We start from the raw sequence: 13494 nt of genomic DNA, 5'->3' as shown, positions 1-13494 counted from the left end.
TCATTTAGAAGAAAATTATTATAGTTAAAACATAAATTGATGAAATTATTGATGATCATCAAGTACAGCATCAAAATGGATACAAATAATCAAGGCAAGAACAATAATAGTACAAATTAATATAAATTTATACTGAGACCCACGCCAAATGTTATATGCAAACTATGGTATTAGGTAGATCGGAAAGTTTTGCACGAAAAAATGAAAAAAAATCTTTTTTCACCATTGAGCCTATGGAAAAGTTTTGACTTTTTTGAAAAAAAGACACAATTTAGATTTAAATTTTTTCGGTAATTACAATTAGCTGATTATTGAATTTGATAAAAATTGAAGAAAAAGTCTTGAATTTAGACCAGTTTGATTAAACCTAATAAAAAATGAAAAAAAGGCCATTTTTGGCCCTTTTAAAACACGAAGGAAAAAAATCTCGAATTTAGGTCATTTTCGAAGTGCTTTTTAGCCTGGTTCGAATACAAAAAATTATGATTTTTTTAGATATTTATGTACATGCAACTATGAATTTTATACAGCCAAAGACTTTGAGTTTGCACCCACTTTTTAAATCATTCACGCAGGTAATGATAAGCAAGTAAAGATAACTTTTGATATCTAATCAGTTGACCATTTTAAGACTAAATCGCTTAAATTAGTGGACAAATTCATCTTCATATCTCTGGGTTAACTTTATCTCTCATTGATTAGATTCAACTGCGTGAATGATTTGTAAAGTGGTAGCAAACTCAAAGTCTTTGGCTGTATTCTCAGGAAGTTTTAACTATTACAATTAATAACCTTTGCTCAATCACACTTTTATTGATAAGCCAGATTTTCGTGCAAAACTTTCTGATCATCCTAATACAGATTAAAATGGGATTTTATATTTCGTTATCAATTGTATTTACATTCATATAAATTGTTGAACTAATCAAGAACTACTGTTTGGATATTCACTTCTCAAATCAAATAATGTAAAATTCACCTTCACAAGTGGTGATTGTACCACTAGAGTAGCTAAGCTATTCAACACTGTAAAAGTGATGTTTATATTAATAAAGAACTTTTGTCCAAATTTTTATAAAATTTATCGCTTCATTTTAATGGTCAATATTTTCGAAAAGAAAAGTTTTCAACGAAATTATAAAATGAAATACTTGGTAAGTTTCCTTTCTCCTGTGTGTCCATTATACTAGTGGTCAGCAATTGGATTACTTTATTGATTATCTGTTTCTCTCTTAAATTATCAGATTGTGTTAACTGTTTCATCCACATTTATCCTAAGCTTTGCCTCTGAAATAAAAATGAAAGTTATCATACAAATTGTATTATCGTTTACTAAAAGAGCATCGAATTAGCTTGATTGTGATATAATAGGAAGTCATGATGCTTATGGTGATAATGGTTGGGGATTCAATGGATTGAAAAAGTATGGAGGTTGGGGTTCAAATGCAGGTTATGGAGGTCAACATGGTAGCCATGGACATAACCAAGGTTATGGACTTTATTCAAGGTAAGTTGACCATCAGTCACTTAAACTTATTCACATGAAATTATGAACCAAAAATTGATTAATTTCAACTAACAAAGAGACCAGAAGAAAATCAAAATCAAAAATGTTCAGTCAAGTTCAGGTCAGTTCCATGAAATCAGCTTTCCGAGACATTGGATTGGAACTTTTGACCTGGAAATTTTATTTAAATTAAGCAGTTAAATAATTAATAACAGTTTCACGGTTGCAATTTCTAATATTTCATTGCCAATGTTCATCACCAAATGATCAAATGAATGATTATCAACTTTTAATCAACTTAGAAACCGAGGTTATGGTTACGAAAAGCAATGGGCTTACGATAAAGAATACGCCAAAAAGGCTCATAATGGAGGTTATGGTGACCATGGTTCGAACTGGGGTCATCACAATAACCATGGACACCATGGTAAGACTGTAATGGTCAATGTGAATCGAATGGTCAGTTAACCATTTTGTTGTTCTCTTCCAAATCTCAGGTCTTGACTCACATGCCAACTATGGACACAACAAATATGGAAACCACGACAAATATGGTAACTCAGGGCACGGACGATATGGTCACATTTTGGGTGCTTATGGATCGTCAGGCCATCAATACGCTGCTCCATCTTATGGACACTCATCCGGTGGCTACGGTGACCACGAACCCTATGCTAGTGCTCCCGTTGGTGTTACTTACTATTAGATTAATTATCAACTCTTATCATTATAATTATCATCAAATTCACATGAAAATTGGTTAATGGAAAACATCAACACTTATAAACTCATTTCAAGTTAATTCACAATTAACTTTTGTAATTAAGATCATTTATATAAACCTTCAATCTGTTCTCATATTATTTTCATCAAACAATCAACTTTAATATCAATTGGTCAACAATTAATATCACCAGAATCAAAAGATAAAATCAATGTAATGATCATTGATCAAAGTTTTTTTTTCACTAGGAATAATTAACTAATTGGTAACAATTTAAGCTTAAAAATACAATGTATTTACCATATTTTACTTTCCTAAAAATTTTTGTATTTAAAACTAATTGTTGGTTAATTAACTGTTTTCTTTAGCTAAATTAACTTTGATCATTTTTTATTATTTCCTGTCACCAATACTCATTAATCATCTGAAATCTTGACTAATTCAACAACAATCAACAGTTTCTCAATCATCACAGACTCACAATTGTAATATTTAAATAAAGATTATTTTCAATTAATTAACTTCTGAATTATGAATATTCTCACTACCAATTGATAAACGAATCAGTCAATCGATCGTGCGTTAAACTTAAACTTAATTTGGATGAAACAACTTATTACGATTATTTTTTGGCGAAAATATTTCGCGATTGTATTTTATATAAATTTACGTTTTCATTACTGTCATCAATCACGGGAAGTTCGCTTGATAAGATACGTCATTCAACGTCAGATAAGAAATCAACCTCCTTATAGACGAAATGAAAATGATAAATTGCTTCCCTTTAACATGGTGATTCGATATGCTGATAATACGGTGGATGCAATAAATACTAGAAATTCAATTATTCGTATGATCAAAGTGAAAGAAAATCGATCAAAGTTATTGGATATAAGTCTATTAACTAAGGAATTAATAGATGTTCATGATGTTTCTTACTTCGTTCGTTTGAAACGTCGTCAAAAATGAAGCCCGTAGGTCCGATCTTTTCTGCGAGGGGAACGTGTTACTTTATATTAATTAATCGCGATTTAATAAAGAGATCGCAGGTCTCGATCACTATCGCCCTCTCATCTCAACAGAAAGATGAAAAAGAATAAGGACAAAACTTTCCCAATTAAGCCTGACTACATCCCAATTAACCAATTATTCTAATTTTAAGTTTTATTTTATTTCCCCTTTATAAGATACCCGATGATAATTCTCCTTTCCTCTTTATCACTAATATATTAATCCTGACTCGATATTTACGAGGAATATTCAACAAGTTTGGTGTTCCTGTTTCCAATTCAATTAGGAATAACAAAAAATTTGTAGTTCAATGAACTCAACTAGAAAACAGAAAAAAGGTCAAGGTAACGATTTCTGCTGGAAATAAAAAGGATTTAGATGACGGTTATCAAGAAACCAAGAAACTCCTTAAGTTTTGCTCGATAGTCTCCAAATTAAGAGAAAAACACTGTGCAACCTGCTTCAGATACGCCCACGAAACGAGAAATTGTACCTTCTGCGCTGCTTGTCTTGAGGATGGTCACAAAATAGCTCATTTTTCCTGGTTGAGAAAAGGTGAAGAGCCTCCACGAGTCAACCTCATCTCCACGGATGACCAATCTGCCTCAAAACGACGTAAATTAGAAGAAAATCCCATCTATTGGAAAAACGTTGGAAACTTGGACTTCAAGTTGCTCGAGAAATTAAAGCTTATTGGGAAAGTTGGAGAAGAAAAACCAACCCTTGTTATTGACACTGAAGGCATGGCCACTGATGGGAAAGCACTTTTCGTCACCCTCGCTGGCTGGTTCAGAAGCAATATTCTTGATGACCAAGTGATTTACAGCGAATATATAAAGACCATGAACGTCACTCACTTGACCATTCCAATTCAAAGGGTCTAAAAGGAGATTCAAATAATCCAATCAATGGTCATAACCCAGGATTGGACTCTTGTTTCACCATTAAACTTTATCGAAAGTATCTTGAAATAAACAAAGAAGGAAAACGAATACCATCAGCGGATGAGATAAGAATGATGTTAAATTCCAATGTAAATTATTCAAATTACAATCTACTTTGTTACCTTTAGACATTCGCAGGTACTGCTTCAAATTGGTCAGTCGGAAGTGTTATGAAAATGTCAAACAGAGAGAGATTAAGTTAATCGTTTTATTACTTTGTTTCCAACAACAGGTAAAAGTCACCTTGACTTTTATCTTTCTCTCTCTCCCGCATAAAACACTGTATTTTAGACTAATGGATTAATCAAGTGAGTTGAGTCTTCGATAAGTGAAGATTGAAAGGTTTTAATTTAATAAATAAAGTGTCCAAATGAATAAAAATCAATTGTTTATGTTCAAGTGAAAGTTTGTGGTCACATTAACGGTTAAATCAACAACATTAGCCAACAAACTATAATGATGTATTAATATGGTAGATTTAATCAATATGGTTGAGTGAATTTTAAGATGTTAATTAATCGTAAAAATTAGATTTACATATCAACCTTAAGGTTGATATTAATTTCAATCTTTTTGTATAAAAAGTAAATTGTTTTTGATTAAAATAAAACTGTTAAAAGTTACTATTATAAACAATTAGTTAATTAAATTTGTTCAACAGATTGATAATGCTTTAATAATAAAAATTTTTGTTCTCAAGTACGCATCAACTTCATCTTCATCTTCATCCTTATTTTATCCTCGATGTTTTTCGCGATTTTTTCAGCAACTGAGAGTCAAAGAGACTTGAGTGGTATGAGTTTTGGTGATGTTCAATTGTCATATTGAAGATTAAGGTCATTCAGGTCTTTGTTGAAATAGAACATTTAAAGGTCATAGGAAGGTAATTCAACAAAATAATGTTCAGAGATACTACCGGCAGGTTTTCAGATTTCTATGAGCTACGAGCTTTGCTATGCATGTTAAGATAAATTTATTGGATGGGAGATTTGCAACAATAGTAGTAATAAACTGCTAGCTTTGAATCATGAAATTAGACAAGGTTCAGAATTTTAATTATATGTTCATTAAAATTTTCCATTCATTGAATGTTTACAGATTCGAAACAAAGAAAAAAATCCGTAATCTGTTTGCTTTTTTCAATCTAAAATTGTAATTCCAGTGGTTAGAGCACTTGCTCATCAAGTTAACCCGCGTTCAAATCTCACTTGTGATAGTAGTAGTGAAAGTACACAAGATAGCGCAGTCATTCACCCCATGTGACAAACATTTTAGACATTTTAATTAGATCAATTATTGACAAATCTATGAATAATTATTGATTATTGATTTCCAATTAAAACTATTTATATCTGAATTTGACCTACTAACCGAGTGAGCAATTAGTATAAAAAGAGTGTTCAAACTTGGATCAACATTCAGTTTCAAAATGGAATCTTGTAAAGCTTGTGGTTTTGGTGCTAAAGCTGATTTCGATCAATATACCATCGATTATTATGAAAGTATTGGTTATCAAACTTGTTACTCTGAAAAGTATAGGACTCCACAGAAACGAATGGAATCATATGTCAATTGGCCTAAACCAGAATTGGACATAAAAAAGTTGGTAGATGCTGGATTTTTCTACAGGGGGGTAAGAGATTTAGTATCTTGTTTCCATTGTGGCCTCAACGTACATGAATGGAAGCCAGATGACGATCCATTAATCGAACACTTGAAGTTTAACGCCAAATGTGACTACCTATATGTAAAATGTGGTACAATGTTCCTGGCCAAGACATGCTTTGACCTAGAAGGAGAAATACCACTAGCTGAACTATCAAGAACCGAAATTGATCGATACAACTGTAAAGTTTGTAAAGAGATGGAGGTTGGCTGTATCTTCTATCCATGTGAACATGCAGTAGCATGTACAAATTGTACTGTCAAGCTCTCGAAATGTCCGATATGTGATCGTCTAATCAGAAAAGTATTAATAGCTTACTGATTAATCTTTCATTTAACGAGGATGACTCTTTGTGAAAACATTACAGTTAATAATGTTGTCATGTCATTTACTTTGAACTCAAATCTTTCTCGAAGTATAATAAAAATGTATTACCCATCAATAAGGTACCCCAGGAGATTCTCCGGGGGAATATTAAAGTATGTTGATGGGTGTTTATTAATTTTTGATTCTGGTAAAATTATTGTAACTGGAATTAAAAACTGTGTAATCTCTTTCAATTTAATAAATCGTTTTTGTATCAATTATCCATCAAAAATTGATTACATTAATTTCAAAGTTGTCAACATCGTGGCTCACTCAAGGTTATCAAGTGATTTTGATTATTCAATACTCAAAAGGTTTCCAAAGTACTCATACGAGCCAGAGTTATTTCCAGGAACACATATAAAAGTGGACAATACCAAGGTTATTTTTATCGTTTTTAAAACAGGAAGGATAACAGTAACCGGCATCAAAGATTATAATGATGTTTCAAAATATTTTGAAAAGTTTAAATCTTTAGCAGAATCAATATAAAGAGAGACAGGGCTATAAATAACCTAGTTATTCAAAAACCATGGATACAAACGAAACCTACAGAATTTGGTGTAAAAAAGTTCTTTTCACTGTACAATTAGTTGTATTGATATCAATGTTGATAACAGCTATTGTTAACATTGTCTTAAAACTGAAATCTACCGTTATGGACAGCTTTACTTGGATCTTCACTTGGTTATCTTCTTCCAACTCCAAGGTTTCGATCGGGCAAGAGTTCAGATAATGGTGCTACAAGCTCAGCTCCTTCCTCAATTGTATCATGAGAATTTAATATAAAAAATAAACTAAACTTGAAAATCATCATCATGTCTTATTCAATTTATTTAAAACACTTTCACAATGTACATATCAGGCCAACTGGCTCTGGTAAAACTTATTTTGTACGTAATATGATAAATGCAGCTGGTAAAATATGTGATCCAGCACCAAAGAAAATAACATATTTCTATGGTGAATATCAGAAAATGTTTAATTCTATGCCTAATGTAAAGTTTATAGAGGGACTATCAGAAGAACATCTATCTAATGCCGGAGGGGATGAACCTGAATGGATAGTGATAGATGACTTAATGTTAGAAGCCAGTAACCAAACATTGATAAGTAATTTATTTACAAGAGGTTCACACCATAGAAATATCTCTGTAATACTCATAACCCAAAACTTTTTTGTTAGAGGAAAGGAAAGTCGGAACATAAGCTTAAATAGTCAGTATGTTGTTTGTTACAAGAATCCAAGAGATAAATCTATGATAACAAACATTGCTAGGCAAATGTTTCCATCAAAGATTAAAAATTCCAAAACATTTTGAAAACGCTACAATTAAACCTTATTCATACTTATTCATTGATCTGAAACCTGACACAGATGATAAAGTAAGATTAATCACCAATATTTTCAATGAGAATGATGATCCAATGATAGCTTATTCTCTTTGAATTTATATAAAAGAAATTATCAATTATCAATCAATCAATATGTCTATCGAAGGCGTTAAAAAAGTTCCCTACATTAAGAAAACTTGCAACGCAAAGACAAAGAAAGAGAGAAACATCATATTAAAAAGGCAAAGTCGTGTATCTATTATTCAATATCAGAGATAAGTAAAAATACATTAAACGGGAATATTCCAATAGATCAACAACAGAAGATAAAGATTTTACCCTACAAAAAACAATTGAGAAGACTTTCCAAGAAATCTGGTGTTCCTTTGAAAGAGAGAAAAGAAATTATTATTCAATCAGGAGGAGCTTTTCTTCCTGCTTTACTTTGGCCAGCACTATCTTATCTCGGTGGTAAACTGGCAGATAGATACATGTAATGAATGTACTTAATAAAATGGTTTTGATACCAGAGAAGGAATATCAAATTCTTAGAAACAATGAAATAAAAGTAGACCTCTCGGAACCAGCTGAACAAGAAAAACAATCAAGTATTGATAAAACTGTATTGAAAGATTATCAAGATTCATTATCCAAAGCAATTAAAAACTTTAAAAAGAATAAGGTCATAAGAAAGTCAATAAAAAAGGAAAAATCACAATCGGTTCCTTCAACTAACATTAAATGGAGCGATATCAAAATCTTTTGAAAAGTGTTTACTATGATATCAAGAGTAAAGGAAGTTTTGGTGGAGCTGATAGATTGTTCAATGTTGCTAAACAAACCGATTCAAGTATACAGCTTCAAGATGTAAAGGAGTGGTTGAAAGGTCAAGATACATACACTAATTTTCGAGCCAAGAAACAAAGGTTTTTACGATTACCTATCTTGGTTGATAGAGTCGATGAGCAATGGCAAGCTGATTTAATGGACATGTCTTATTGGAGTTCGGAGAATGATGGTAAAAGATACATTCTTGTAGTTATCGATGTCCTTAGTAGATACGCTTGGACAGAACCTGTGGTCAATAAATCAGCCAATTCAATTATAACAGCATTCAATAAAATTTTTTCCAAAGGAAGAAAACCTGAGAAATTACAGACAGATCAAGGAAAAGAATTTAAAAACAAATTTTTGACCCAGTTCTGCTTAACAAATGGAGTCCATTACTTTACAACGACTGACAATTCAGTTAAGTGTGCTATTGTTGAAAGATTGATTAGGACTTTACGTTCACGAATATATCGTTATATTTATTGGAAGCATACACAGCGATATATTGATGACTTACAGTTGATTGTTGATAATTACAACGATTCATATCATAGAACAATAAAAACATCGCCTAGCTCTGTCAACACAGAAAATCAACAATCGATTGTCACAACTATCCAATCATCATTGAAATCAGATAAGAACAGAAAAAGAGGTTTCAGTGTAAACGATAAAGTTAAAATTCCTCTAAATGAGACATCTGATAAAGGAACAACACAACGATGGACAGATGAAGTATTCAAAGTAAAATCTGTTAAAGAAACACCTACCAAGTTCGTATATAAGCTTGAAGATCTAGCTGGAGAGAAAATATCATCAATTTTCTATCCAGAAGAGCTTCAAAAAGTTTCATTTGACCCTAATGCAAGATTTAGAGTATCAAAGGTCTTGAAAAAAGATTACGATAGAGAAAAAAGATTATATAAGTACTTTGTGAGATGGGAAGGATGGCCAAAGAAATTCGATAGTTGGGTCTGGGATCTGGACAATTTATCTGAAAAGAAATGACAGAACAATCATCATTCACAATTGACTTAGTTTCAAATGGGTCAATGGACATATATCCAACAACACAATTTCTTCTTTTCAAAACCGAATTGACCTCCTTTAGAGTTATCTGGTGATTGGGAAGTTGCATTAACTGAAATTTATTTTCCTCTCAAGTTCTCTGGAGAAGCTGAAATAAAATATAAAATAAAATCCAAATACTTTTACAAGGCTACAGGACAAGATCCTATTCCAGGATGCTGAATGGGTTGATGCTTCTCCTGAACAAACGATTAGTTTTTGTATCAGAGCCTCGTAAAAGTGTTTGAAAAGTTAAATCAGAGTTTTAAAGAAGCATTCAAACCTCCTTCCTTTGCCCCAAATGATGTCACAAATCAGAATCTTGAAATAAGTGAAAATAAATTGAGCTTGGGGATGATTTTTGACAATGAAACAACAAAACATATAATTGAACACGTGCTCCCAGAACACAAAGACACAGTTTTATTTGACACTTGGCTTGATGGTAATTTTACGAAAGCAAATCAGTTTGCTTTTGGTAAAGCTCCATATCATTGGGTTTACAGCGGTCTAATTTATGCTCCATTTTTCACTACAGAGGTGAAAAAATATTTAGGAATGAATCATGTCCAAGATTCAGACCTCAACTTTCATAAGCCGAAGATTTATCTTCAACCTACAGAAAAATTTAACCTTGAAGCCAAGAAAAATGACGCGATATTTCTAATGTATCTATATACTGATATTATCCAAGATCATATAGTAGGTGGGACTCAATCACCTGTGTTACGTGCTTTACCATTAACAAGTGGTATCTACAAAGATACTGGATATTGTACGTTCTCTCATCGAATATATTACCCTGTTCGAAAAAACCACATTGGTGAAATATCAGTGCTTGCTACTCATGACTCTGGAGAGCAGGTATACTTTGAATCTGGTGGAAGAATGTTTTTGAGTTTAGATTTTAGAAAGAAGACAAAAGTTGTATAAAGAACAAATATCAACTATTTGTCATCTAAACATGTATCGTAAATCATATTGTCCTAAAGATAGTGATTTTAATCACTACTACACAAATCAAAGTGGTTCAGGGTTTAATGACATAAGAATTGTACGTGCTCCTAGATATCAAAGAGGTTATGGATTTGGAAGTTTTTTCTCAAGACTAGCCATGCCAATTTTGAAATACATTGGAAAAGAAGCCTTAGATAAAGGTGTTACTCTCGGTAAACGTGTTGTACAAGATCCGCAGATTCAGAAAGCTTTCAAAGACAGTGTTTCTGATTTGGCCACAAAAGGTTTAGAAAAATTAAAAACAAAGTCACAAACCGGTAGTGGAAACAAAAGATTATATAAAGAAAGAAAACTGTCACAAAAGTAACTTTACGAAAAGTGAAGAAACGCTCACCCAAGAGCGTAATCAAAAAGAGAAAGACAACTAAACGAGACATTTTCAATAATTAAGATGGAATTTATTCACAACTCCTCAACACCAGCAACAATAGCTGAACTAGATTTATTTAGTGTTCCTTCAACACAAACTGTCATCGAGACAATGTATGATGTAGAGTACCGCCCAGTTGGGTCATTAGACAATTCAAAAATATTTGAATTTGTAGTTCCCGCTTCTGAACACTATACTGATCTTTCAGCTACATATTTACATGCTAAATTAAAAATTGAATACAAAGATCCAATAAAAGATGGTGATAAAATTGTTCCTGTTAATAACTACGCTACCTCATTGTTTGAACAATGTGATGTTTATCTTGGTAGTGTCAATTTAAATCCAGGTAATAGTTTATTTCATTATCAATCACATCTTGATGACTTGTTCTTCAAACATGAGTCACCAATTGATGCTTGTCAGCTGATTGATGACGATGAAAATGTAAGAGTTGAGCGTGTTAAAAAGGACTTTGATTTGATTCTTCCGATACATGCCCCAATGTTTCAACAAGAAAAATTTTTGATCGATGGTGTACCGATAACATTAAGATTTAAATTGGCACCAGATACATTTGGATTGACCTGTTCCACTCAAGGACCAATCAATTTGAAATTTCAACAGCTTTCACTTTTCGTAAGACGAGTGAAACTTTTTATGCCAGTTCAGATGACAATTGAAAAAAACTTGACCAACTCAATGGTAAAATACTATTTCCAGCGTAATGAGGTTAAATCATATCACCTTGTGAGTGGATTCGCTGCCAATAGCATTGACAATGTGTATAATGGTCAACTACCCCGAAGGGTCATTATTGGTTGTATCTGACAAGTCTTTCAACGGAGATACAAACTGATCCGTTCAAATTTGAACACGGAAATATTAAAGAGATTGCTTTTGTTGTTAATGGAATAAAGATACCAGCTTCTGCTTATAAACCGGATTTCAAGAATAGTATTTATGTTCGTGAATACTACAACATGTTCCGTCAATGAACCAAGAGAATGGAATACCTAAAATTAATATCAAGTACAAAGACTATGCAAAGAACCACCCTTTGTTTGTTTTTGATTTAAGTGATGACGGTACTCTTACCAATGAATCTGGGGCTCTATCATTGATTAAACGAGGTAGCGCTCGAATAGATATTCAATTTACTGACGCTTTAACCACAGGTCTACACATGATAGTTTTTGGTGTTCATGACAACGTACTACAAATCGATTCATCGCGGAATATAATTACAGACTATTGATGGCATTAACTACAATCGATATTGATTCGAGATTGAAAAGTACTCACAGTTCAAAGGTGTTTATCCTCTTGATAAATTACCTTTTGAAATATTAGCTAAACCTTTTGGTATGGTGATAAATCTTGATCCAAGTTGGAAAACTGGGTCCCACTGGACAGCTATCTATATTCCAGAGTATGGACCAGGTTTATATTTTGATTCATTTGGTAATAGACCATTGGATTTAATCACTTCCTTTTTGGAAAGAAATTGTAAATTCAATGGATTTAAATATAACCATTACATCTACCAAGGAGATTTATCAATAAAATGTGGATTGTATTGTATTCTCTTTCTAGAGTCTTGTTTTGAAAACAAGGATTTACCATTAATTAAATGTAATTCAGAAATTAATGAATTTATAATAAAAAATATTTATTAAAACAACTATTTTTGTACAATTTTATAATGTCCGTGAGCTAGTGTAGATACTCCATCGTCAAGTATAAATCTTTTATCATCCATTGGTGATAATGAAACTTTGTTTAGTCTTATAGAAGAAATTTGATGATTTTTAGATTGTAATCTATGATTAATATGATGATAAATGGTGTTGTCATAGAGACAATCTCTGTAGTTTTCTATTGAGATTTCATTTTTAATCACAGCCTTTTGTACTCCCTTGGCGGTAAGTTTTTTTCTAGTTCCATATTTGATAGCATAAAGTTTTGATTTCAGGGCAATAACTTCATCAATGGTTTCTCCATTCATCTCATCTTTAAGGTACCCGAGTTTTTTCTTATTCGAATTATCATGGAGAATATGTGATGTTGGATAATCAGAAAAGTCCATGATATAATCTAGTTCTTTTAAATCAGCTACAATGTCTTGAGTTTGTATATGATATATGAAACTGTCAGTGTCGGTATATACAAGTGATAAGTTTTCACCATATTTGGGCCGGAAACAATCATAATGAAGTTTATACATGTGTAACTTAGATAGTTCCAACACAGTGAACCCCAAGTAAATGGGTTTATCGAGCTTGACTTCAAACTTTCGTAATTTAACAATGGCTAAATCATTTTCTAAGATGAAAAACTGTTCAAACATTGGCTTACGAATTTGTTGAAGAGCTTGTTTACCATTCTGTATCACCTTGACTTTAGTATGTTTCCTCTTATCTTCTATACTTTTTCCATACAATGAGTTGACCATGAGTTTCCAAAAGTCTTTTTCAAAGGTAGTTGCCGCTTTTTGTCTGTTACTTGTACACATTTGAATATAAGGTGATAACCAAGCTGATTGATGAAAACTAATTATTCTATGGATTTTATTCAATTTTAATCCTTGTCAAGATAGAAACGTAAATTTCGACCATGAACGACGTAATGATGTTTATCAAACAAATTTGGGAT

At 32.1% G+C, this 13494-nt stretch overlaps 2 protein-coding genes across 2 annotated transcripts; both read left to right on the top strand.

Annotated features, from left to right (window-relative positions):
* Nucleotides 1-1142: 1142 nt before the first annotated feature.
* On the top strand, nt 1143-2752 carry LOC128386204 (uncharacterized). Its single transcript, XM_053345200.1, has 4 exons — nt 1143-1154; nt 1353-1507; nt 1810-1934; nt 2005-2752. The coding sequence occupies exons 1-4, from the start codon at nt 1143-1145 to the stop codon at nt 2211-2213; spliced, it is 501 nt and encodes a 166-aa protein (XP_053201175.1). The 3' UTR covers nt 2214-2752.
* A 2671-nt stretch (nt 2753-5423) lies between these two features.
* On the top strand, nt 5424-6173 carry LOC128386203 (baculoviral IAP repeat-containing protein 7-B-like). The gene has a single exon (XM_053345199.1). It carries the CDS (start codon nt 5616-5618, stop codon nt 6171-6173), a length of 558 nt encoding a protein of 185 aa, XP_053201174.1. The 5' UTR covers nt 5424-5615.
* The last annotated feature ends 7321 nt before the right edge of the window (nt 6174-13494 follow it).

The sequence above is a fragment of the Panonychus citri genome, unplaced genomic scaffold (assembly GCF_014898815.1).
Source record: "Panonychus citri isolate SS breed McGregor unplaced genomic scaffold, ASM1489881v1 Contig00063, whole genome shotgun sequence".
NCBI lineage: Eukaryota > Metazoa > Arthropoda > Arachnida > Trombidiformes > Tetranychidae > Panonychus > Panonychus citri.
This window is presented reverse-complemented; position numbering and strand designations above follow the sequence as displayed.